General features: G+C 42.7%; 1 protein-coding gene and 1 pseudogene across 1 annotated transcript; one reads left to right on the top strand and one right to left on the bottom strand.

The window, feature by feature from the left end:
* The window catches only part of LOC117449589 (sodium-dependent lysophosphatidylcholine symporter 1-like), a 51,286-nt pseudogene extending 28,455 nt beyond the window's left edge, over positions 1-22,831 (bottom strand).
* On the top strand, positions 5,303-8,507 carry LOC117450024 (tubulin alpha chain-like). The gene is made up of 4 exons (XM_034087992.2): positions 5,303-5,406; positions 6,581-6,803; positions 7,070-7,218; positions 7,321-8,507. Exons 1-4 carry the CDS (start codon positions 5,404-5,406, stop codon positions 8,296-8,298), a joined length of 1,353 nt encoding a protein of 450 aa, XP_033943883.1. The 5' UTR covers positions 5,303-5,403; the 3' UTR covers positions 8,299-8,507.
* Positions 22,832-23,365: the final 534 nt, after the last annotated feature.

The following is a 23,365-nucleotide window of genomic DNA, read 5'->3' as shown; positions in this document are numbered from 1 at the left end:
GAGTTCCTTTTTTTATTTCCTGCTTTTTAAAACACATGTGCTCTACAGCAGGGGTTCAACAACCCCCACGAAATAGCTGTGAGTTTATCGTAATATTTGCAGAATTATAAATATATAAAAATATTTTATCATAATATTTTTTTCAAAAAGTGTTTAATTTTTGCACCTATACCAGTGATATTATTTTATCCAGTAGCCTGGTTAAACTTTCACGAGAAAACTGTTAAAAATGGCTTTTATGATGTTCCGAGGGATTCGGCGGATCAGCCTGGGTCTCAGCCTCTCGTGCGCACGAGAAAGTTAGCGGTGCGCCAAGAAGAGGAGCGTACAGGAGACAACTGTTTAATTGCAGACTGTTATGTTTATGTGGGGAAATGGCAGTGCATACATTATTTGAGATATATTTCAAACTCAGACTTAATTTTAAGGACATGTCGGCCAGGGGTGTAGAGCTATTTGTTTAAGCACCGGATTGGCAAAACAGGAGAGTAAACCAGTCTGCCTTGATCTATGAATTCATGTCCGGGACTCTCACGGTATCTGCTGCCCGCAGCTGTTTTATAGAAGGAACACCTCCTTCACTTCATGAAATGGCTGCAGCATCAGGAGGCAGCGGGACGTGTACTGCGCCTCTGAGAAGTGCAGCACCAGCGGGTAAAGATGTGCCTTTTTACGCACCGCCTTCGCTGTGTTTACCTTCATCAGAACAGCTTAAGAGTGACTGCAGGCTGCTACGTGTTAACCACACACACCTCTACACACATCGAACTGCCCGATTACTCCCCCTTTTATTAGTTTTATGAAGGAGATGTCCAGTCACCAAGGCGCATGATGTGTGTGTGTATGTGCTCTGCTCAGCTCTGTGTGTTCGGTGTGTTTGTGCTGTCCGACACCGGCATTTGTTTTCAAATGACCATGAACAGTAATTTACACACATCTGGCTAACTCCATAGGTAGCCTATATGCTGGTGTTCCCAAAATAAATGTGTTTAATCTTAATCTCGATGTAGTGCTAAATGCTGGATTATTCGTAAATCATACAAACAAAACCAAAACGTTGATTTATCTGTTTTCCCGTTTTGGTTTAAAAACTGAATTACGTCGGTTTTTTGGTTTTCCTTTTTTCCGAAAAACCAAAAAAATGACATTGGTTCTTTTTTAAACATTAATATGTTTTGGATGCATATTGTTCTAGTATTTGTTCAGGCTGTTACATACAATTAGCCTCTGTTGCTACCTGCTGGTGGTGAGTACATATTAAAATCAGTTAAAATTGACACCCAGTCCGCGATTTTTCTTCTGTAATTTTTTTTAGAAGTTGAACTTCTTCATATTTGTCTCATATTATAGTTTACTTTCCATTCAGGAAGTATGACGCTGCGCTGTCAGTACGCTTCTCCATGTTTGTGATTGGTCAAATGTTGCTAACACCGCCCCTTTTCAGTTAACGAGTTGATAACCAGCGTCGTAGGACCGTTTAGCGAGAGCGCGTTTGTTTTGGATTAGGTAAACCGGGTAACTCAAACATATCCAGGTTATGTTGAACCGGCTTCGCAGTACAGGCCTCTGGTCTCACACTTCACAAAACAGGGATCAAATTCCTGATTTATGCAGATGATTTAATCCTGTTAAACCCGACAAAAGAAAGACTTCAACAGAGTTTAAACACAGAAACATTTTGACAATGTACTGACTGAATGCTCACAACCTGGCCATAGAAACAGGCAGGCACAAAAAAACATGGCTGTCAGAAGCGATCATGCCAACATTGTGAATAGGGCCGTTTCTTCCTATAGGCGGACTATGCAGATGCATAGGGCCCCTGCGGCCACTAGGGGGCCCCCAAGCTGAAAGTTCAGGTTCAGCCTCAATATATTTGGGGAGAATTCAAATTAGCCGTCTTTATTGTCCCTGGTCAACATGAGGCCCCACGCAAAGTTATATGATGAGGCCCTCTGTTTCGCGAGTGTCAACGGGGGGGGGCTAGTGGAGCCTCGCAGCGGAGAAACCGCGCCCGCGCCACACTAATTGCGCCGCAAGTTCATAGGTGCACCGCATTTTCTGCTCAGTTGAGGAACCCTCTGCAAGATGAGGCCCCCTCCGTAAGGTGAGGCCCCCTCCGCAAGGTGAGGCCCCACGCAGTCTGCATGATCGGTCTGTGGGGGGGACGGCCCTGCATAGCGGAGCCTTAATGTTTACCTTTTTAATATAAATTGTTGTAAGTTTCAATTGCTTGGTTTTCGTGAAATTAGCCTGTTTTCAGATTGATGCATCTCCACAGATCATCTTAAAGCAGGGGTGCCCAAGTTGGGAGATTCCCAGTCGATCGAGATGTGTCTAAAAATAGAACAACAATATTCTGTTTTATCGTTAATGTCCTATAACATAATCTTCCTGTGCGAGAATAATGCGCTTGAACTAGGGGTGTAACGGTTCACAGAAGTCACGGTTCGGTTCGTACCTCGGTTTGGGGGTCACGGTTCGGTACAACAAGAAAAAGCAAAAAAAAGTCCCAAATGCATAATTCCAGGTTTGTTGTTATTTATTTTTGAACAGTAGTGCAAGTTTCAGTCTCAAAATAAGGAACTCTGACATTTTAAATAATTAACTGTATTAAACAGTTAAAAACAAACCACACACACTCAGATGGCCATATTATCTATAATGGCTGATGTCAAACAAAAAGGTTTCATCAAGCTGTAAAACTAAAAAGAATGTCTTACATCATAAATAATAAGAAAGTGTTTCAAGAGCGCAAAGTCGTTGAAAAACATATGCCAAAAGCTTCCGTTATTTATTTTGGTCTCTCGGCTCTCATGTCTATTGGCTTCTTAAAAACAGCGGGGATCAGCTGTTGAACTGCTGTTGTCTTTTGCCGGGCTCCGGTGATTGGCAAATCTGGGTGATGTCTTCTGATATGATTTAGCATGTTTGGCGTGTTTTTTATATTAGCATACCGCACCGCTGTAGAACAACGCCGACACACCGTCCTCGTCCGATCCACCACTCGCACACCTCATCGTTATTGTAGTCCACAGGGAACCCGAAATGTTCCCACACAGCTGATTTAAAAGAAGCAGGTGGGTTCTAGCTCCTGTGTGTTATCTGAACTCACCATACTAACTTTTCTTCTTCTTGTATTTAGTTCGTTTTGTTGTTGTGTTTCTTCTTGTTCTTCATCTGTTGTTTAAGGGCGGCTGGCAAACAGCTTTTAGGCGCAATACCGCCCCCTGGATTATAAATAGTGTAGTGGATGCTGCCCTGAAGGACAGACTTTTTTCCCACTCGTAAAAAAAGGCATATTCGCCGTGTGACTGCATGTGCCGAACCGTGACGTCCGAACCGTGACGGTACGGGACGAATACGGATACCGTTACACCCCTAACTTGAACGCATCAAAGCTTTGTGATTGGCGTGACCCCATGTGTCGGGGCGTGGCTGGTGGGCACTACTAGTGCCCACCAGCACTAGCTGATGTTGTCCGTGTCAACAGGAGTGACAGTCCGCACACACACAAGACCGCAATTATGGCAGAAGCATAAAAGCCCAAAATATATCATTTTCACTCCGAGTGGGAGGATGATTATTTTTTTGTTTATTCCAATTCAAAATCCATCTGTGTCATCTGCAATGCGAGCGTGGCTTTATCGAAGAAGGGTAATTTAGAGCATTTCAAAACGGTGCACAAACGCTATGAGATGGAATTCCCTCCTAATTCTGCCCTACGCTCTTCTGTTCGTTGCGTGCATATGTAACAGAGTTAAAAATGTGAATACATAATTATAAGATTGTGAATGTTTAATTCATAATAATTTGTGAATTTTAAGAGAGGAGATTGATTCATTTAATATTTTAAGTTTTGTTTGCCGTGGGAACACCTTCCCGTTGCACGTCTTTGTTTACTTCAGGTATGTATTTTCCACCCTTCGTGGACTGGCCATCTGTAGAATCTGGAGAATCACAGAATGGCCGGTCGTCAAGGGCCGGTTCGATTCGCTGACGGCCGTTTATGTTTTTAAATGGCATAATTTTCGCTAGCAGCCCCCCCCCCCCCCCCTCTCTATTTGGACTGGTAGATCTCGGCGGACTGGCAACTTTAAAGTAGCTCTTGGTTCAAAAAAGGTTGGGCACCCCTGTCTTAAAGGCTTCGGAATTCCCCCATTGTAGTTAAAAAACTGTAAAGACTAGGGCCCCCAAACAGCATCTTGCATAGGGCCCCCAAAAAGCTAGAAACGGTCCTGAGTGTGAAGGAACTGCTGTGGAAACAGAGCAGCACTTCCTCACACAATGCCAAACATTTGAACCTGTACAGAAACAATTATTTCCAAAACCTAAGCATCCTCGAATATTTAAAAAAGAAAATGAAAAACTAAAGATATTACTCAAAGAAAGCTGCATTCGTTTGTCTCTGCCTGCCACAGTACGAGGGAATCGAACTGACCTGCAACACCAGGTCTCACATATTTTTAATATTTTATTTTTGTATTCATGTATTATATGAATTGAATGAATGTGTGTTCGTGTTCTTGCTTATGTTCAAAATGTAGCAGTTTGTTCTTATGTATGTATTTGTGTATAGATGTTGAAACTACACAGAGCTTTAGCAATACTGTATGTAACTATGGTAATGCTAATAAAGTGTAATATGTAATGTGAAGCGCTTTGAGCATTTGGGGAGCGCTCTAATAAATGTAATGAATTATTATTATTATTGTTGTTATTATTATTATTATTATTATTATAATAATAAAGCTATTGAATTGAATGAGAGAAAGAGAGAGCCTGCTTCCTTATTTGAATAATGCTGCCTTCAATTACTTCTCCTACATTCGCCTTCCGAACTTCAGAGATCACAAATAAGATTGTTTGTGTGTATTCTAGTAACTTTCAGGTTCAAAATACAATGAAAACAAACTTGTAGTTTTAGCTTTTGATATTCTATAAATGATGGGGAAATGTTCAGCTTGTGTGTTGTTTAGATTAGAAACAAAATAATTCAACTCTATGTGTGTGTGATATTTTCATGCCTTTTCCAATTCAGGCCCGACATGAATAGAAGCCTAAAACCTTTGCATGGGGTGAATATATAATACACTTTTTTAGACGATGAAACAATAACTGCTGATATTAATTCAAACGTTTCTGGACGTTCAATAGAACGAAAATTAAAAACAGTTATTTTAGATGACACAGCTAACATGTAGGGTCGGACTATTTCGAGCCGTGCCTGAATGCACCTCTGCCCAGCGTTTGCTCGCGCCAGAAAGACATTTAAACCGCCGCTGTGTCTCCGCCCCCTCAGAAAATTATAAATATAGGCAGCTCCTCGCCTCCTTTTCACTACAGGCTTCAACAACCGATTCTTCAGTGTCGAAAAGAAGCAAGGAGAAAAATCCTACAAAAATGGTGAGTACTGACGAACAAAACAATTATATAAATAATAAAACTACCGGTAATTACATTTCTTGCCATTGAAATCCCGTTTATGTGCCTACATTGAGATAGCTTTAGTCCAAACAGTTGGCGCAGTTTAAATCATAACGGTTGAAATTAGCCGTTAAAACGGAACTTTCATCGCTTTAAACTACAGTCAAAGATACTGTATCGACATCTGGGCATTTTTCTCACTCCAATTTAATAGGAATAAAAGCATACAGTATAAAACGGTATGCGAAAAACTGTTTTCCCATCTTTGTGGGTTTGGAAGACATAAGGCTGGGCATTACTGTAACCCGGCGAGCTGGAAGACTGCATCAGATAACGACCTGTCCATGAACGTTACAGAAGGCAGGGCTTTGCAGCAGTGAGGAGAGATGTTGCTCGTCTTGGGAGGGGCAGACAGGAACACGTGACTCGGCACAAAGTCACTAGGGCTGCAGTGGAATAGTCCAAAAATCAGCTCCTAAGTTCTAACCCTATCGTATATTCCTTGACCTCTGAGTGAAACGTTAAGGGATAGTGGATAGGACAATACTTTAGAGAATCCGACTGCACTTTCACTATCTGAGTGTTTATGATGCGCCAGCGGACGTCATTTTGTGCGTCTGCTGCTGTGGGGAAACGATGGAAACTACAGTTTTCTATACAGCGGACTACATGGATGTTTAATAAGAAGGAGGGACTACTGTAAACTCATCTAGAGACTCTGCACCGTGCTCTGATGCTGTTGCTTTATGCTTTATGAACGTGGACAACAGAGAAACATATTCTTCATGACCAAAGTTGGAATTTAAATAAAAAAGGAAAGTGAAACTTATGCTCGGCCATATTGTAATGTACCCCTCCCTCCCAACCTTTTTAAATGTATCCCTGTGACTGTATATCTAATAGTGTAGATAGTGTTGGTAATTGGTTAATTTAATTGCGATAAATCACAATTTTAGAGTTGAGTCCAGTTGTGTTTTATTTGTCAAATTGACACATGGAAACTGTTTGTATTCACATACGTTGTAGTACTTGTATAAGGAGGTCAGATTACACTGTATAAACTGACATGGAATGTATCCGTTCAAATTCGAAAATGTAATCTGCTCAAAAGACGGTCTCTTTAATAAAATAACCGTTTGTCTCTCCTCCACAGCGTGAGTGTATCTCTATGCATGTCGGCCAGGCCGGAGTCCAGATTGGCAATGCCTGCTGGGAGCTCTACTGCCTGGAGCACGGCATCCAGCCTGACGGTCAGATGCCGAGTGACAAGACCATCGGAGGAGGAGACGACTCCTTCAACACCTTCTTCAGCGAGACTGGAGCCGGCAAACACGTCCCCAGAGCCGTCTTCGTGGACCTGGAGCCCACTGTAATCGGTAAGGATACACATATTTGTATTTAAACGTGAAATCATATTTTTGAAGAAGACGGGTAGGACAGACGGATAAATAGATGCTTATTGAACCCAAATAGGGAAATTATTTTGTTGCCGCAGCAGTGTGTTCAGGCATTCAAATATATAAATAATAAAATAAAATCGATAAACAGCAAATATAATATCTACAGTAGAATAGACGTGTATCTAAAATATTCTGGATTATTCTGGTTCAATACCCATGACTGTACCCGTGTTGTTCCTCAGATGAAGTCCGTACAGGAACCTACCGCCAGCTCTTCCACCCCGAGCAGCTGATCACCGGTAAGGAGGACGCAGCCAACAACTACGCCCGCGGTCACTACACCGTCGGCAAGGAGATCATCGACCTGGTGCTTGACAGGACTCGCAAACTGGTGAGCTCTTCATCTCATTACATGTTGCAAGTGAAGCCTTTAAAATAAAAACATATTTCGATTGATGGCAAAACATTTAAAACCATTATCCCTTATTTCCAGGCTGACCAGTGCACAGGGCTCCAGGGTTTCCTGATCTTCCACTCCTTTGGAGGAGGAACCGGCTCTGGCTTCACCTCCTTGCTGATGGAGCGTCTCTCTGTCGACTACGGCAAGAAGTCCAAGCTTGAGTTTGCGGTTTACCCCGCCCCCCAGGTGTCCACCGCTGTGGTGGAGCCCTACAACGCCATCCTGACCACCCACACCACCCTGGAGCACTCCGACTGTGCCTTCATGGTGGACAATGAGGCCATCTACGACATCTGCCGCAGGAACCTGGACATCGAGCGCCCTACCTACACCAACCTCAACAGGCTGATTGCACAGATCGTCTCCTCCATCACCGCCTCCCTGCGCTTCGATGGTGCCTTGAATGTGGATCTGACTGAGTTCCAGACCAACTTGGTGCCCTACCCTCGTATCCACTTCCCTCTGGCCACCTACGCCCCAGTTATCTCCGCAGAGAAGGCCTACCACGAGCAGCTGTCGGTGGCTGACATCACCAACGCCTGTTTCGAGCCGGCCAACCAGTTGGTGAAATGCGACCCCCGCCACGGCAAGTACATGGCCTGCTGCCTCCTGTACCGTGGTGATGTGGTGCCCAAAGATGTCAACTCTGCCATCGCCACCATCAAAACCAAGCGCACCATCCAGTTTGTGGACTGGTGTCCCACTGGCTTCAAGGTGGGTATCAACTACCAGCCCCCTACCGTGGTTCCTGGAGGAGACCTGGCCAAGGTGCAGAGGGCCGTGTGCATGCTGAGCAACACCACCGCCATCGCAGAGGCCTGGGCTCGCCTGGACCACAAGTTCGACCTGATGTACGCCAAGAGGGCCTTCGTCCACTGGTACGTTGGAGAGGGGATGGAGGAGGGAGAGTTCTCTGAGGCCAGAGAGGATATGGCCGCCCTGGAGAAGGATTATGAGGAGGTGGGCACCGACAGCGTGGGGGACGAAGGAGAAGAAGGGGAGGAGTACTAAGCCACTGAAACATCTGTGGTGAAGACTCTGACCCTCCATTGTCCAACTTCAGCTCTTTTCAAAACAACACACACACACACACACACACACACATTGATGGCAGGAGACAGTTATGTTTTTGCCAGGTTAAAAAAATCTCTCCAGGGATCAGCTGTGAATCTCAGGACTTTAAAAAAAAAAAGTTCGTTTTTATTATTTTATTTGAGTCATTCCAATGTTACGGCTTTGTAAACAATCTCAATAAGGTTCATTTGGGTTCCGACATGACCTCTGACTCTGTCTTCATTGAATGACTTTACATGAAGGTGAATGTAATTCAACTCTTATTGAAAGGTAAAAGTACATTAAAAAAAATATATAGACACTTTAAAAGAAAATGCTCAGTATTGCGTGTGTAGTTAGTGCCGGCTTCAGGTCGAGTAGCTTTAGAGGATTTAAACTTGTTAAACACAAAGTCTTTAAAATAAAGTCAAGGCGTCAACATTACATTAAAAAAACCCTCAAGTTATAAGTAAAAGTAAATATTTACATCGAAATCTACTGCAAGTACCAAAGGAAAGGTAAGCCCAAGAGCCCCGTTCAGAAACCTATTAAATTACTGGATTATGATCTTTCACTGCTAGCGAGGTGGAAATAATTGTAATTACTCTATATACTTCTTCTTTATTGAAACCAATACATGTCGGTTTATTTGATTTATACTTTGTTAACAAATCTAAATCTGAAAAGTAACCTTTAATATAGCGTTAAATTGAAATACTGGTAAAATACCATAGACTGTATAGGTTAGGACCCTGATTTTGAATTCACAGCAGTTCCACGGTTTAGTCAGCAGATGGCGACAAAGGTCAATTTCTATTTACATCCAGAAATGAAGTGTGACAAAAGGCAAAAGTGAAATTGTTTATTCAGGTACGTGATAAAACTTTTGGCCAGATCTCAATATGTTTTTCATTTGTGGCACTGGTCCTCTTCTGTAGGTGTGAATTTGCCTCATTTGATGATACAATTAATTTAAATGTTATTGTATTATCAGGCTTTTTAAACGGACAGCATGGCATGAATTTGGAACTAGTGCCAGGTCCTCAGCTCAGGTGAGGTAAAGGACTCTGAGTGTTTTAGATCAGGGATGGGGCACTTTGATGGTGGTGGGGGCCACATCAATTGATGTACTGGCCACCAGGGGGCGCAGATTCAACTTGGAACACACACACACCACATTACATGTGTTGTAATGTAATTATTAACAAATTATACTAAGTCTGACATCTTCATTGACATTTTACAAATCAAAAAGGGAACATCCCCAAAAAATGGGGAACATCCTCTAATAAGCTCACCAAAACACAAATATCAGTTCACAGAAAATGTTATTTCATTTTTACAAGTGGCATGTTTGTATTGAACAGGTTATTAAACAGTGGAATAAAGCTATTTTAAACTATTGGAAAGTCACGGAAAATGTGTGTGTATTGAGATTAACCATTAGAGGACATAAACATGAAAGTCATGAACACTAAACCCAGACAATAGTTGTCTAACTTGAACCTAAAACACTTGTAGCCAGTCTCTGCATTCCCTTATTCCCACAATAAGGGGAATGTCCAACACAGACACCCGTCAGCCCGCACTCTGCTGTTCCTCAGCGCCACTCCCCCTCCCTCCCGCTGATATTATGAATGAAAAGCGTAGTAATCATAGATAACACGGCAGGGTCCGTGACAGTTTGTTTTCATCGGATTTCAAATAAACAAAGTCTTGGTTTTAAGAATATTAAACTTGTTTCGCCAAATTCAGATGATAAATACAACTTTGAAGCTTGTAAAGGCATAATTACAAGAGCCAACTTAACGTCACAGCAGGCATAACAACAGCCAGTGTTTATTGTGAGCGTTTCCCCGGGAAACAAACAAAATACACACAAAAGCGTCACAGATTATTTTTGCGGTATTTGAAATCATCTACGCAGCTCGCGACGTAACTAGGAGTCTAGTGGACGGTATCAGTACTACAAGTAAAAAAAAATATTTTTAAAAAATAGATATTTTTTATTAATTACGTTGTTTATAAATTAATCTGAGGGCCGCAAAAAGAGCAGGTGGGGGCCGCATGCGGCCCGCGGGCTGCCATTTGCCCATCCCTGGTTTAGATAGTTAACTTAGTTCTCAGTGGGTCTCACGGTTTGGTCACCATTCATGTAAACACATATTTCCATTTGAAGGGGGAGTGATTAGAAAAATTAATAATGAATAATAAAAATAATAATGAATAATAAAAATAATAATGAATAATAAAAAATAAAACGTTAACTAGGTGAAAAAATGTAAGATAAACTTTAAAAACTTGTTGAGAGCTAAAACTAGTCTTTGCTGCTGCCTCAAAGAGGAGCAGGGGGAGAGGAGGGAGACAGGAGAGGCTGGTTCAGGAGCACACACACTCACAACTATAAATGAACGAAAAAACAAATAAATAAACAAGTTTCAATGTTTTTTCATATTGGATATGATATGTTATTGGTTATGGCCATGTTATTCTGATTTTATGATTATTTAAATGTATACAGTTTTGTTTCATGTGGGTGTAGTCTCTCTCTTTATTTCCCACTCAAAGTGAACCAGATTGATGCATTTAAGTCCAACATTAAAAACAAAATCTTACCGGGGGAGAATGCCCCCGGACCCCCCTATAGGATTTGAGGTCCACCCCCACTTAAAATATGTTCACATGAATAGGTTCCTAAATAGATTTGCACATTTTTTAAAATAGTAACCCATGTCCATATGTTTATTTTTTGGTAGTAGATTTAGAGGGCTATCACTACGGGCAGCAACGCTGTAAATATTGATAAATAAATCCAGCAAAATGGCACAATGGTAGTGGCCTGGCTGGGTGTATAATTCCCGGCCTGACTTATTGTCCCAGTACGGCCCTGGCACTTGCTGCAGGTATGTGAAAATACACGACGCTGAAGTTCGCTTCCGATTCAGAGCTTCAGATTTGGCAGTTAAGGGGAAAGTTAAGGGTTAAGGGATTTAATTTACAGCGCTGAGTGAACAATCCTCCATGTTTGAACCTCTTAAATCGCTGCATAGCCGATTTATTTGGACTAGATTATCCCAGAGTCTAAAGATTCTTTATAACCCAGTTTGAGATTTGTGAAACCTTAATTCTATTTTTTTACATCTCGACCCAGTGCTTGAATTGGGCCGGTACTCACCGGTACGCAGTACCGGCACTTCTGATTTTTACCCATGTGGTACCGGCACTTCTTACTGAGTAAGATGCCGGTACTCACCCGCCGGCGGCACGTCATGACGCATGACAACAAATATGCCCAGCGTACCTAGATGCCGCTGGTGTGGCTTAATAATAGTGCGAAAAGACAGCGGTTGTCGCCGGACAAGGAGTCGACTGCAAATACAGAAAATGCTGCCTGTGTTAGAAATTTTGTCTGACGGGGAGCCTTCTCTGGTCGAGCCTCCTGCTCCAAGTTCTGCATCCCATAAACCAACGTCTGGATTCCCCTGTGTCCTCCCTTGCAGTTCCATTGATTCCCTCTCTCCTTTCCTGCTGAAAGATGAGTGTACTCAGGGACGAGGAGTCATTTAACCAGCCACCAGTAGAAGTCAGGCTTTACTTTCTTTTATATCCATAAAGAAAAAGTAAATCTGTTTACAGTTCTGTTTCATGGATGTTGAGAGGTATCCATATATCTCTTCACTTTGCTCTCAAAGTGCACCAGATTGATGCATTTAACTTCAATATTTAAAAAGAAAAATCTTCCCGGGGGAGCGTGCCCCCGGACCCCCCTAGAGGAGGTCAGGTCCACTCCCCACTTATAAAAATAAGTCATTTTGTTTAAGTACAGTGAGCCTTTCTCAAATGTACAAGAGACAAACCAGCATTATAGGATATACTATGACTTTGAGCCACATTCTTGTTTTTGAGCTGTATAAATAAATTGACTTGAAACAGTTTCTGATTTAGAGTACTGGCACCTTTTTTATTCCAATTCAAGCACTGGATGTAATGACAATGAAAAGGTGCAAAAATACCACCAAAAACCCCCCAAAATGACTATAAAGAACCAAGACAACCTAAGGAGATTCAAAACAGCTGCAAAGACACACAACATGACTACAAAGATACGCAAACCAACTACCAGGAGACACAACGCAAGATACACAATTATTTTAGAAACAGGAAGTTCTACATAGATCTGCTAAGAGATGAAAACTCAACAGGTGCAAAACAACCACAAGGAGACACAAAATGGCCACAAGACCAAAACAACCAAAAGAACCAGCAGAAAACACACACACAAGAAGAGACTCAAAATGACTACAAGCTGCAGGTCTGAGAGTGACTCACCAGGGCAGCAGGAAGATGGTCGCCACGCTGAAGCCCATCAGGACGCACATCACCAGGAAGACAGGGAGGTTAGAGGGGACACAGGCGACGATTAACACCGCCGGGATGAAGAGCTGAGACAGAAACAGGTCAGAGCCAGGGAGAGGGGAACGACTCATGCTCGTGTTTAATATCTGTGATGTCTTACTGAGAGTCCGATGAGAACGGTGGCCTTCTTTCCTATTTTCAGAAGAACTGTCTGCCACAGAGGGACCGCTGCCGAGGAAGAGGCCTGCGGACATATGGAGGAACTTTAAAGAAGGCTTTTTAAATGTTGCATACTACATATCATGTGTGTTGCACCTCACCAGGAGAACCAGCAGGAGGAGCTGGAAATGCCCCCCCTGCCCCGCTGCATGGCTGCAGAAGAGGGCAAAGTTACCCAAGGACATCTGAGAGATACGGAAAAAGAACCAAATTAGAACATTGAAAACCAAGCAAAGTCATGCAGGGAAGTCTGAACGGAGTCTTTTTTATATGATCTCGTTCTTCGGTAACCCAAAGTGGACCTGGAAGGCGAGCGCGCTGAACACGGAGCCGAGCAGCAGCCGCTGATATGGAGCGTGACGGATCATCTTCTTCAGAGACGAGAGACAGGAGGGACGCTGTCTGTCCTCCGAGACCAGAGGAGCTGCGGGTGAAGACAAGATAACACACCACCACGGACTTTTTTGAGTTGAACACACATGGCATACACTTTCTATAAAGGTCTACATATGATGCTCAATCCACTTTTGTATACATAAAGATGTGTGTGTCCCCTCTGTGTTAAGAGACTGGAAGTTTCAGGAACAAAGACCCCTCTCTTTAAGCCCTGATCCTTTTGATGCCACAAATACATCATTATTTCTTTTATTAATGTTATTTTTTACTTTCACGAAGTTATATCTTATAACTACGTGTATTGTCGTTATTTGTATGGTAGTAATGTAACGAATATTTAGCCTTGTTTGTCACGGAAGGCTAAATATTCTTTACCTTTGAGTGGAACATGACGAGGTAAAGAAAGTAAAGTAAGTGTTATTTCTAATATGTGAGCAGTGTCTCCTGGACGCCTCACCTCGCTGCTCCTTCACCCCGAAGAAGAGCACGAGGCTGCAGAGGAAGAACACGGAGCCCATCACCAGAGAGGAGGTCAGGAACGCCTTCCGCTGCCGGGGGATTACATTCACAAATTCAACAAATAGAATAAATGTCAAATGTATTTTCTGTTAATCCTTTTGGATTCTTAATAAATAAACAACTCAATAAATGTCAAAATTAAAATACTTCAGTGCATCTGTTTATTTTAAAATTAACTTAATTATTGAGTTCTCTTTCCGTCTTTCTCTCCTTATAGCTTGAGCCATGTATTTATTATCATGGCAGCTTATCCCTCTAGGCTAATTAACACACACACACACACACACACACACACACACACACACACACACACACACACACACACACACACACACACACACACACACACACACACACACACACACACACACACACACACACACACACACACACACACACACACACACACACACACACACACACAGGTAACAGGAAACCCCTGGGACTGTTTGAGAACAATACGGAGAAATGCAGTCGGGCAGCTCCTGAAACTCGAGAGTTTTCTCCGCGTCTTATCTTCAGTGTTACCGTTTCCTGCAGCGCTGCGGCTGGAGGTGAAGCTGATGTTGTGTCAGAGTCCAGATGTTGACAGGCTTCTTGTTTCTCTGCGTTGTAAACAGACACAACATGACCCTGAATCACAGACGCTAACAGCATCGCCAGCATCTCCACGCTCATTCCTGACAGGAATAAGAAGAAGAAAAGGAGTATTTAAATACTTCACTGCAGTAAAATACCACACTGTGAAGATACTAAGACTACTAAGCAAATATCACTTTCAAAACCTTACTTGAATGCAAGATATAGGCCCACTTAAGGATGAATTGATAGTAAAATATTCAAGGCTTTTATTGTCATGTGTACATTAGCTACAGTGTAGATATAGCAATGACAATCTTAGGCCACAGGCTCCTCCAACAGAGCAACACAATAAAACAGATACAATAGTTAAAATTGTGCAAGGAGAGTCTATACACAAGTAATTGCAATGATCTATTAGTTAAATAATGTGTAGGTTGCAAACAGATGAACGTTATGGATGTTCTTTCAAAAAAAAAATTCCCGTTGGAGTTTGACTTATTTATCTTTTTAATTTAAAGGTGACCTATCATGCAAAATGCACATTTTGATGTCTCTATACATCACCATGTGTCCCCGGTGTGTCAGGGAACTCACGCAGCGTCAGAAAATAAAACCCTCTCTTTTCCTCCGTACCCAAATCTCTAAAAACGGGGAACAACGGAGCTGATCCAGATTTGCGTCCGATATGACGTAATATCTGAAATGTGGACCCACGGCCCAATCAGAAAGTTGCTATCAGAAACAATGCCCGACTGTTTTGGACGTAATATGGTCGGTGTTTACATTAGCATCGCTAACACTCAGAGCTAACCTGTACTGGAGAGCATGTGTGTGAAGAAGCAGGAAGTAAAAAGGAACTCACCTTGTGGTGTAACCGGCAAGAGAGAAAGCCTTTGAGCTCCAGACTGTTTCAGAGATAATTCATGATATGGCGTTTCATCACGGCAGCATTTAGTTTAGACAGTAGCTGCCGGGTCCCGCATGAGCTCAGACCCCTGCTTTTTAATTTGATCAATTTATTTTATTTGGTAAAGCTTTATTCCCAAATCAGCACTTTTGAAACAGGAAGTGAAATAGAGGGATATGAGGCGTAGCTAGAATGGGTGATCTGTTTGGTATTTTGAGCAAAAACACTTCATAGACATGCTTTTATATATGTTCATATAGAGACCTATGCTATTGCCTAAAAATAGCATGATAGGTGACCTTAACAAAAAGAAGTACCAAAATAAATCAAATAAATAATAAATAAATAAAGAAGTTAAATAAAAACATTTATAAAAAATATATTAAAGAAAAATATAATTTAAATAGTACTCTTCAAATGAGAGCATATCGCTTTCAATTAGAATAAATGATCAGATATATTATTATAGTTTTGGTTCTTGCTGTGGATCTCTTTATAATCTAAGGTGATGGTGGTCTTACTGTAGGCCGTGGCGGAGTCTCTGTCTCTGTTGCCCCCCCCCAGGAACATGTTGAGGGAGACGTAAGGCACCTGGTAACACTGTTATTGGACGACAGGAGAAAACAGGAAGTGACGGCAGCAGAGTGTGTGACAGCACAGTGGCATATAGATGATTAAAGGGGAGCTATAATGCAGATTTCCTTGTTTCATAATTGTATAATATAAGTGTTAGTGTACTTGGATAACATCTTTTACATTGTTGATATGTCACTTTCAGATTTTTGAGAACTTCTTCCACCTCAGTTTGTTCACATCTCTTAAAGAAGCCTTTTTTTGGGTTTTCCATTTCCTGTTACATAGGTTGTGGTGCATGTAAATGATCTGCAAAGCCTCCATTGGATTCCTTTGTTTACTTCCGGAACAGAGTGACATCACTACGGAACACTCACGCTCCTATTGGCTAACGCTCCAACACATTGTACGTGATAGGCGAAGGGGCGGGACATCTCTAAGTGGTTGACCAATCACAACAGAGCCGGCCAGCTAACCAATCAGAGCAGACTGGGCTCTGGTTTCAGACAGAGGGTGAAAAGAGGTGCTGCAGCACAGGCAGTATGAGAAAAATAAAGAGCTTTTGAACATTAAAGCCTGGAGACATGTAGAGACACTACATACTGATATACACCTGAACATCAGCAGGAGAGGACTCTTTAAAGTAGAGACACTACATACTGATATACACCTGAACATCAGCAGGAGAGGACTCTTTAAAGTAGAGACACTACATACTGATATACACCTGAACATCAGCAGGAGAGGACTCTTTAAAGTAGAGGACACGACATACTGATATACACCTGAACATCAGCAGGAGAGGACTCTTTAAAGTAGAGCCACTCATAGGCGGCGCGTGAGGCTCAGGTTTGAGAAGGCTAAATAACTTCTTTTACCTGACGCTGCCCGCCTCCGGCGTCTATAGAAAAGAGATCAACTCAGTGTGCGGAGTTTAAATCTCTTAAGTCATATTACAGGATAAAGAAAATACAGTTTAAACTGCCGTATGCAGAGAAGACGCCGAAGTGTCGCACTTATCATTCGTATTACATCATCAATCAGATCATCGATCATATAATATCATAATATATCATATATGTCCTTATCTGAGTCAGCTTCTCCAGCCGTATCTGGCCGTGCAACACTCACAGTGTCACAGACTGTATGCAGAAGTATTATTTTCTTCACATTATTGACGAAACACTCGAGTCAAATGTAATTAAAGTCAGATCCACTCGTGTTTTAGATGGGGCAGTGATATCATAAAACTATACGCTTTCAAACACTCGGTAGTTTATTACATTACATTTACATTACATTGCATTTAGCTGACGCTTTTATCCAAAGCGACTTACAATAAGTACATTCGACCAGGAAGACACAACCTTGAGGAAAACAGAATCATAAAGTACATCAGGTTTCATAGAGCCAAGTATTTCAAGTGCTGCTCAACTGGCTTTAGGTAAGCCAGTCCTTTATTAGTATATAAGTGCTTTGTTAGCAGTTCTTTGTTAGTCATTCTATCGCTCGAGGTGGAGTCGAAAGAGATGAGTTTTCAGTCTGCGCCGGAAGGTGTGTAAGCTATCTGCTGTCCTGATGTCAGTGGGAGCTCATTCCACCATTTTGGAGCCAGGATAGCAAATCCACGTGTTTTTGCTGATGGGAACTTGGGTCCCCCTCGCAGCGATGGTGCAGCAAGCTGTTTGGCTGATGCAGAGCTGAGTGCACGCGCTGGGGTGTACGGTTTAACCATGTCCTGGATGTAGGAAGGGCCAGATCCATTCGCAGCATGGTACGCAAGTACCATTGTCTTGAAGTGGATTCTAGCAGTTACCGGAAGCCAGTGGAGGGAGCGGAGGAGCGGCGTGGTGTGGGAGAATTTAGGAAGGTTGAAGACCAGACAAGACGCTGCATTCTGGAGGGGCTGCAGAGGTCGGATGGCACATGCAGATAGACCAGCCAGGAGGGAGGTGCAGTAGTCTAGGCGTGAGATGACGAGAGCCTGGACCAGAACCTGCGTGGCTTTCTGGGTCAGCTGGGGACGTATCTTCCTGATGTTGAAAAGCGTGTATCTGCAGCAGCGGGTTGTAGCAGCGATGTTTGCAGTGAAGGACAGGTTGTTATCTAGGGTCACACCCAGATGCCTTGCAGTCTGAGTCGGGGAAACAACAGAGGTGCCGATGTTGATAGTTAGGTCAAAAGTGGGACAATCTTTTCCCGGAAGGAAAAGCAGTTCAGTTTTGTCAAGGTTGAGCTTGAGATGATGATCTGACATCCACTGAGAGATGTCAGCTAGACAAGCATAGATGCGTGCGACGACCTGGGTCTCTGAGCGGGGAAAGGACAGAATTAATTGGGTGTCGTCAGCGTAGCAGTGGTATGAAAAACCATGCGGGCTAATGACTGATCCGAGCGAGTTTGTGTACAGGGAGAAGAGGAGGGGACCAAGAACAGAGCCCTGAGGGACCCCTGTAGTTAATTGACAAGAGTCGGACTCGGACCCTCTCCAAGTTACCCTGTAGGTGCGGTCTTTGAGGTATGAGGTGAGGAGGGAAAGTGCAGAGCCTGAAACTCCAAGTTCTTGGAGAGTGAAGGAGGATCTGATGGTTCACCGTGTCGAATGCAGCAGACAGGTCCAACAGGATGAGGACAGAGGAGAGGGAGGCTGCTTTGGCAGTCTGCAGTTCCTCAGTGACAGCAACGAGGGCAGTTTCTGTGGAGTGGCCTGCCTTGAAACCAGACTGGTGCGGATCCAGAAGGTTGTTCTGATGGAGATAACAGGAGAGTTGTTTAAAGACAGCGCGTTCAAGTGTTTTAGACAGGAACGGGAGGAGAGAGACAGGCCTGTAGTTTATAACATCAGACAGGTTGAGAGTGGGTTTCTTTAGGAGAGGGTTTACTCTTGCCTCCTTGAGACTGTTTGGAAAGTGACCAGAGAAGTGTTGATGAAATGGGTGAGAAACGGTAGAATATCAGGAGCGATAGTCTGAAGGAGGTTTGAAGGGATAGGGTCCAGAGGACAGGTGGTAGGGCGGGCAGAGGTAATGAGGGTAAGAACCTCACTTGGAGAGAGAGGGGAAAAAGTAGTTAGTGTGCCGGTTGACCGTCGGTCAGGTGACCCAGCGGTGAGTAAAGGTGAGTCAGAAAAAGACGAGCGAATATCGTCAACCTTTTTTCAAAGTAGTTAACAAAGTCGCTTGCCAGAAGGGAGGAGGGGGGAGGGGCTTTGGGAGGGTCCAAGAGGGTGGAGAAGATGGAAAATAGTTTTTTAGGATTGGAATAGGAAGATTGGATCTTGTCTTGAAAGAAAGTGCTGTTTGCCTGAGAGATCGAAGCAGAGGAGAGGAGAGGAGAGCCTGATAGGTTAGGAGGTCGTCGCGGTGTTTGGATTTCCACCGTTTCCGCTCTGCTGCCCTAAGGACGGTTCTATTAGCACGCAGTGCATCATTTAGTTTATTTATTTTTTAACCAGTTCTGTATTCACCTTGCAGGTGGCTTGTATCCTGGATTATATGTTTAAGTCATGGATGACTAATATTAGACAAATATGAACTTTAAAGTTCATATTTGTCTAATATTAGTTTACTTTTCATTAATAAAGTATGACGCTGCGTTGTCAGTACACTTGTCCCTGTTTGTGATTGGTCAAATGTAGCTAACCCCGCCCCTTTCACGTGAACGCACTCTCAGCTGATGAGAGAAACCCTGGCTTGATTTACCGAGTTGATAACCAGCGTCGTAGGACCGCTTAGCGAGATCTCGTTTGTTAGTTTGTTGTTGTTAGTTTGTTTGTTACTCAAACTTATCCAGGGTATGTTGAACTGGCTTCGTAGCACAGGGCACAGGTGGCTGCATAGCAGCGCTAATGTCAAAGACACAGACATTATACATTATATCTGTATTTTAACAGGATGCAGTGACACAAATATTTGGGAAGGCTTAGCCTTCCCTAGCCTACAGCACCCACCGCCCCTGGAGACACTACATACTGATATACACCTGAACATCAGCAGGAGAGGACTCTTTAAAGTAGAGACACTACATACTGATATACACCTGAACATCAGCAGGAGAGGACTCTTTAAAGTAAAGACACTACATACTGATATACACCTGAACATCAGCAGGAGAGGACTCTTTAAAGTAGAGACACTACATACTGATATACACCTGAACATCAGCAGGAGAGGACTCTTTAAAGTAGAGACACTACATACTGATATACACCTGAACATCAGCAGGAGAGCACTCTTTAAAGTAGAGACACTACATACTGATATACACCTGAACATCAGCAGGAGAGGACTCTTTAAAGTAGAGACACTACATACTGATATACACCTGAACATCAGCAGGAGAGGACTCTTTAAAGTAGAGACATTACATACTGATATACACCTGACCATCAGCAGGAGAGGACTCTTTAAAGTAGAGACACTACATACTGATATACACCTGAACATCAGCAGGAGAGGACTCTTTAAAGTAGAGACATTACATACTGATATACACCTGAACATCAGCAGGAGAGGACTCTTTAAAGTAGAGACACTACATGCTGATATACACCTGAACATCAGCAGGAGAGGACTCTTTAAAGTAGAGACACTACATACTGATATACACCTGAACATCAGCAGGAGAGGACTCTTTAAAGTAGAGACACTACATACTGATATACACCTGAACATCAGCAGGAGAGGACTCTTTAAAGTAGAGACACTACATACTGATATACACCTGAACATCAGCAGGAGAGGACTCTTTAAAGTAGAGACACTACATACTGATATACACCTGAACATCAGCAGGAGAGGACTCTTTAAAGTAGAGACACTACCTATAACCTGACATCAGCAGGAGGGACTCTTTAAAGTAGAGACACTACATACTGATATACACCTGAAAATTAGCAGAATCTCTTAAATGAAGTGATAAGATCTTGTATCGCTGCCTTACACTCATGAGGGTCTCGAACAGGCAAGTGGTGATGAGGCTCCAGATCAAAGTGAGGGCCGCGGACCCTCGAGGGACAAACCATAGAAGCAGGTAGGACAGGATGGAGAAGGGGGTGGAGAGCAGCAACCTGAGGAGAAACAACATGGCCGCCTCTCTGTTCAATACATCACAGCCTGAGGAGGTAAGAGGAAGTGAGAGGCTTCACGGACCCACCATGGAGAGAGTCTGCCGACGGGCGTCCAGCGGCTGCGGCTCACCAGGTATCCCACCAGGGGGTCCGTCAGCGCGTCCCAGGCCCGGCTCGCAAACAGAACCACGGACACAGAGGACACCTCCATCTGGGGAGGACACTTTCTTTTGAAATCCAGAGCAGTAGTGAGAAATATAGATATGTTTTGCAGTGATGCAAACCTCACTGAAAGTAAAAGGGATGAATGTGCAGTAAAATGTTGTTAAGATTAATAACAGAACCACAGACATAGAGGGGGCCTCTATCTGGGGAGGACTCTTTATTTTTGAAGGGCAGTGTAGTAAAGCATATTTTGCAAAGGTGGAAAAAGTATTCAGATACGTGAAGATATTCCACTATGTCTAGACATAATAAACCTTACTTTATAGGCTACATAATCAGCAACTTAAACTAAACGTATTGAGAAGAAGTTTAGGCTAATTAGGCTTCCATCTGTGGAGGGTACTTTATTTTGAAATCCACATACTGTAAATGCATAAGGTAAAGTAAAAACAGATTAAAGAAGAGGTATTAAGCATTTTATTGCAACAAAAGTACCAATACCATACTGTCAAAGTGCTCTATGGAAAGTAAAAGCATGTATGTCTTACCTGCACGACGTCCAGTAGAAATATCTGCAGAGAAACACTGATGGCTGCCGTGGTGATCTGGTACGGGACCCCCCCCCACAGCGTAACACACCTTCCTCACCAAAGGAATCCCCCCCGACCCCTGTGAAGAGACGGGAAATATTTATAAAAAACTAAAATGAAGATATTGCATTGACGGACACCAAAAAAAGCCCGAGATTATGGAATTAAACCAATAAATAAAAGCAAGGATAATTGTGTGTTATTGGTGAGTAAATAACAGTGTGTTATTTTGAAAAGAATAACAAATTAGAAGGAAAAAAAGATTTAAAAATACAGATTTCAGTATCCTGAGGCTCTGAGCCCCGTTTATTTTCCTCACAGAAGGCAACAAAAGTCCAAAATTATACGATTTAAAATAAAAGCAATAACTGTGGCTTGATATTGAGTAAGAACATGTTTTTATTAACCACACAGCTTCCGGTCTTCCACGACCCGACCGGAGAAAAAGACGTGCTGCAGCCTGCAGGCACGAAACACGGTACCAGTAGAAATACATTGCTTTTAAAATCGTGCTGTGCAACACGAAAAAAAGGGGCAAATCGTGATGGTGAACACGAATCAATAGATTAAAAATCGTGATGGTGAACACGAAATGCCGTGAGACTGGGTTGAAATAGCATCTGCCTTAATTAATTACCCAATTCTATTTCCTCTCTAAATACCTGCAGGTTTGAACAGAGGATTTGTTGCATTGTGGAAAAAAAGGTGGTTTCCATTTATAATTTTTTCTATATTACACTTGCATTTTTGCAATTGTGTAAAGAGATTTAAGGAGACAAAACCTGGTGAGCCATTGTTTTTATTTATAAACAAAGCATACGCTTTACTGTTTTGGTGCAATTACTTACATTGTTGCGCTTTAATTTCTAAAGATGCATTAAAGAAATACTAATAAATAAAAACCTGTTACTTGCACATAATCTAAATTGAATATAATAGCCTACTCCTATCTTGTAATTCATATTAATACAAGTCATTTTTATAAAGGAGGAATATTTAATTGAATAAACTCACCCTCTGATGATCCTCACTGCCAGAGTTCCTGTCTTCATTCTGTTTTAAAACCAGACTTTTTAAAACCTGCAGATGATCTGTAAACTTCTTAAAACAACTCATGCTTCACAGTCAGGAGGAATGAAGTCCACATGCAGAGCGACAGCCTCACTCTGCAGGAATCACTAGGAGCGTCCACACTACAGCTTCAAAAAAAGCTTGGAGCTGGGCGTGTCTGGAGCTTGGGGATTTTATTCAAGCAACACGGCCAACAACCAATCACATGAATCTCCCGCCCCCGACATACAAAGCAAAAAAACCCGGGGATTTTATGGGAGCAATATATATATAAACTCCCCAAACAGGCGAAAACCTACCAGTTTCCCCACTGTCTCTGCCACCTCCCTCCATGCCTGGCTCCTCCGGTTTGTATCCCGGTAGGTGAAGAGGGTCTGGTCATACAAAACCGGGTGATTTGCTACGGCGATAGTTAGTTTCTCCTCCGACTTTTTTGAAATATAGAAATGAACGGCGGGATATCTCTCCCAGCTTAGACGCGGTTTGATTGGCTACGGCTTCAGCTGTCAGATTTTGGGAAACGGGATTTGATTGGCTGGCGCTGGCTACTCAGGCGTCTCCGGCGACAGAAGTTGAACA

This window comes from Pseudochaenichthys georgianus, chromosome 7 (genome assembly GCF_902827115.2).
Source record: "Pseudochaenichthys georgianus chromosome 7, fPseGeo1.2, whole genome shotgun sequence".
Lineage (NCBI taxonomy): Eukaryota > Metazoa > Chordata > Actinopteri > Perciformes > Channichthyidae > Pseudochaenichthys > Pseudochaenichthys georgianus.
This window is presented reverse-complemented; position numbering and strand designations above follow the sequence as displayed.

Excerpts from the sequence above, each read along its gene's own strand:
- LOC117450024 (XM_034087992.2), top strand. Across the intron at positions 6,804-7,069 it reads CCTGGAGCCCACTGTAATCG|ATGAAGTCCGTACAGGAACC; the intron begins GTAAGGATACAC and ends GTTGTTCCTCAG. Across the intron at positions 7,219-7,320 it reads TTGACAGGACTCGCAAACTG|GCTGACCAGTGCACAGGGCT; the intron begins GTGAGCTCTTCA and ends CCTTATTTCCAG.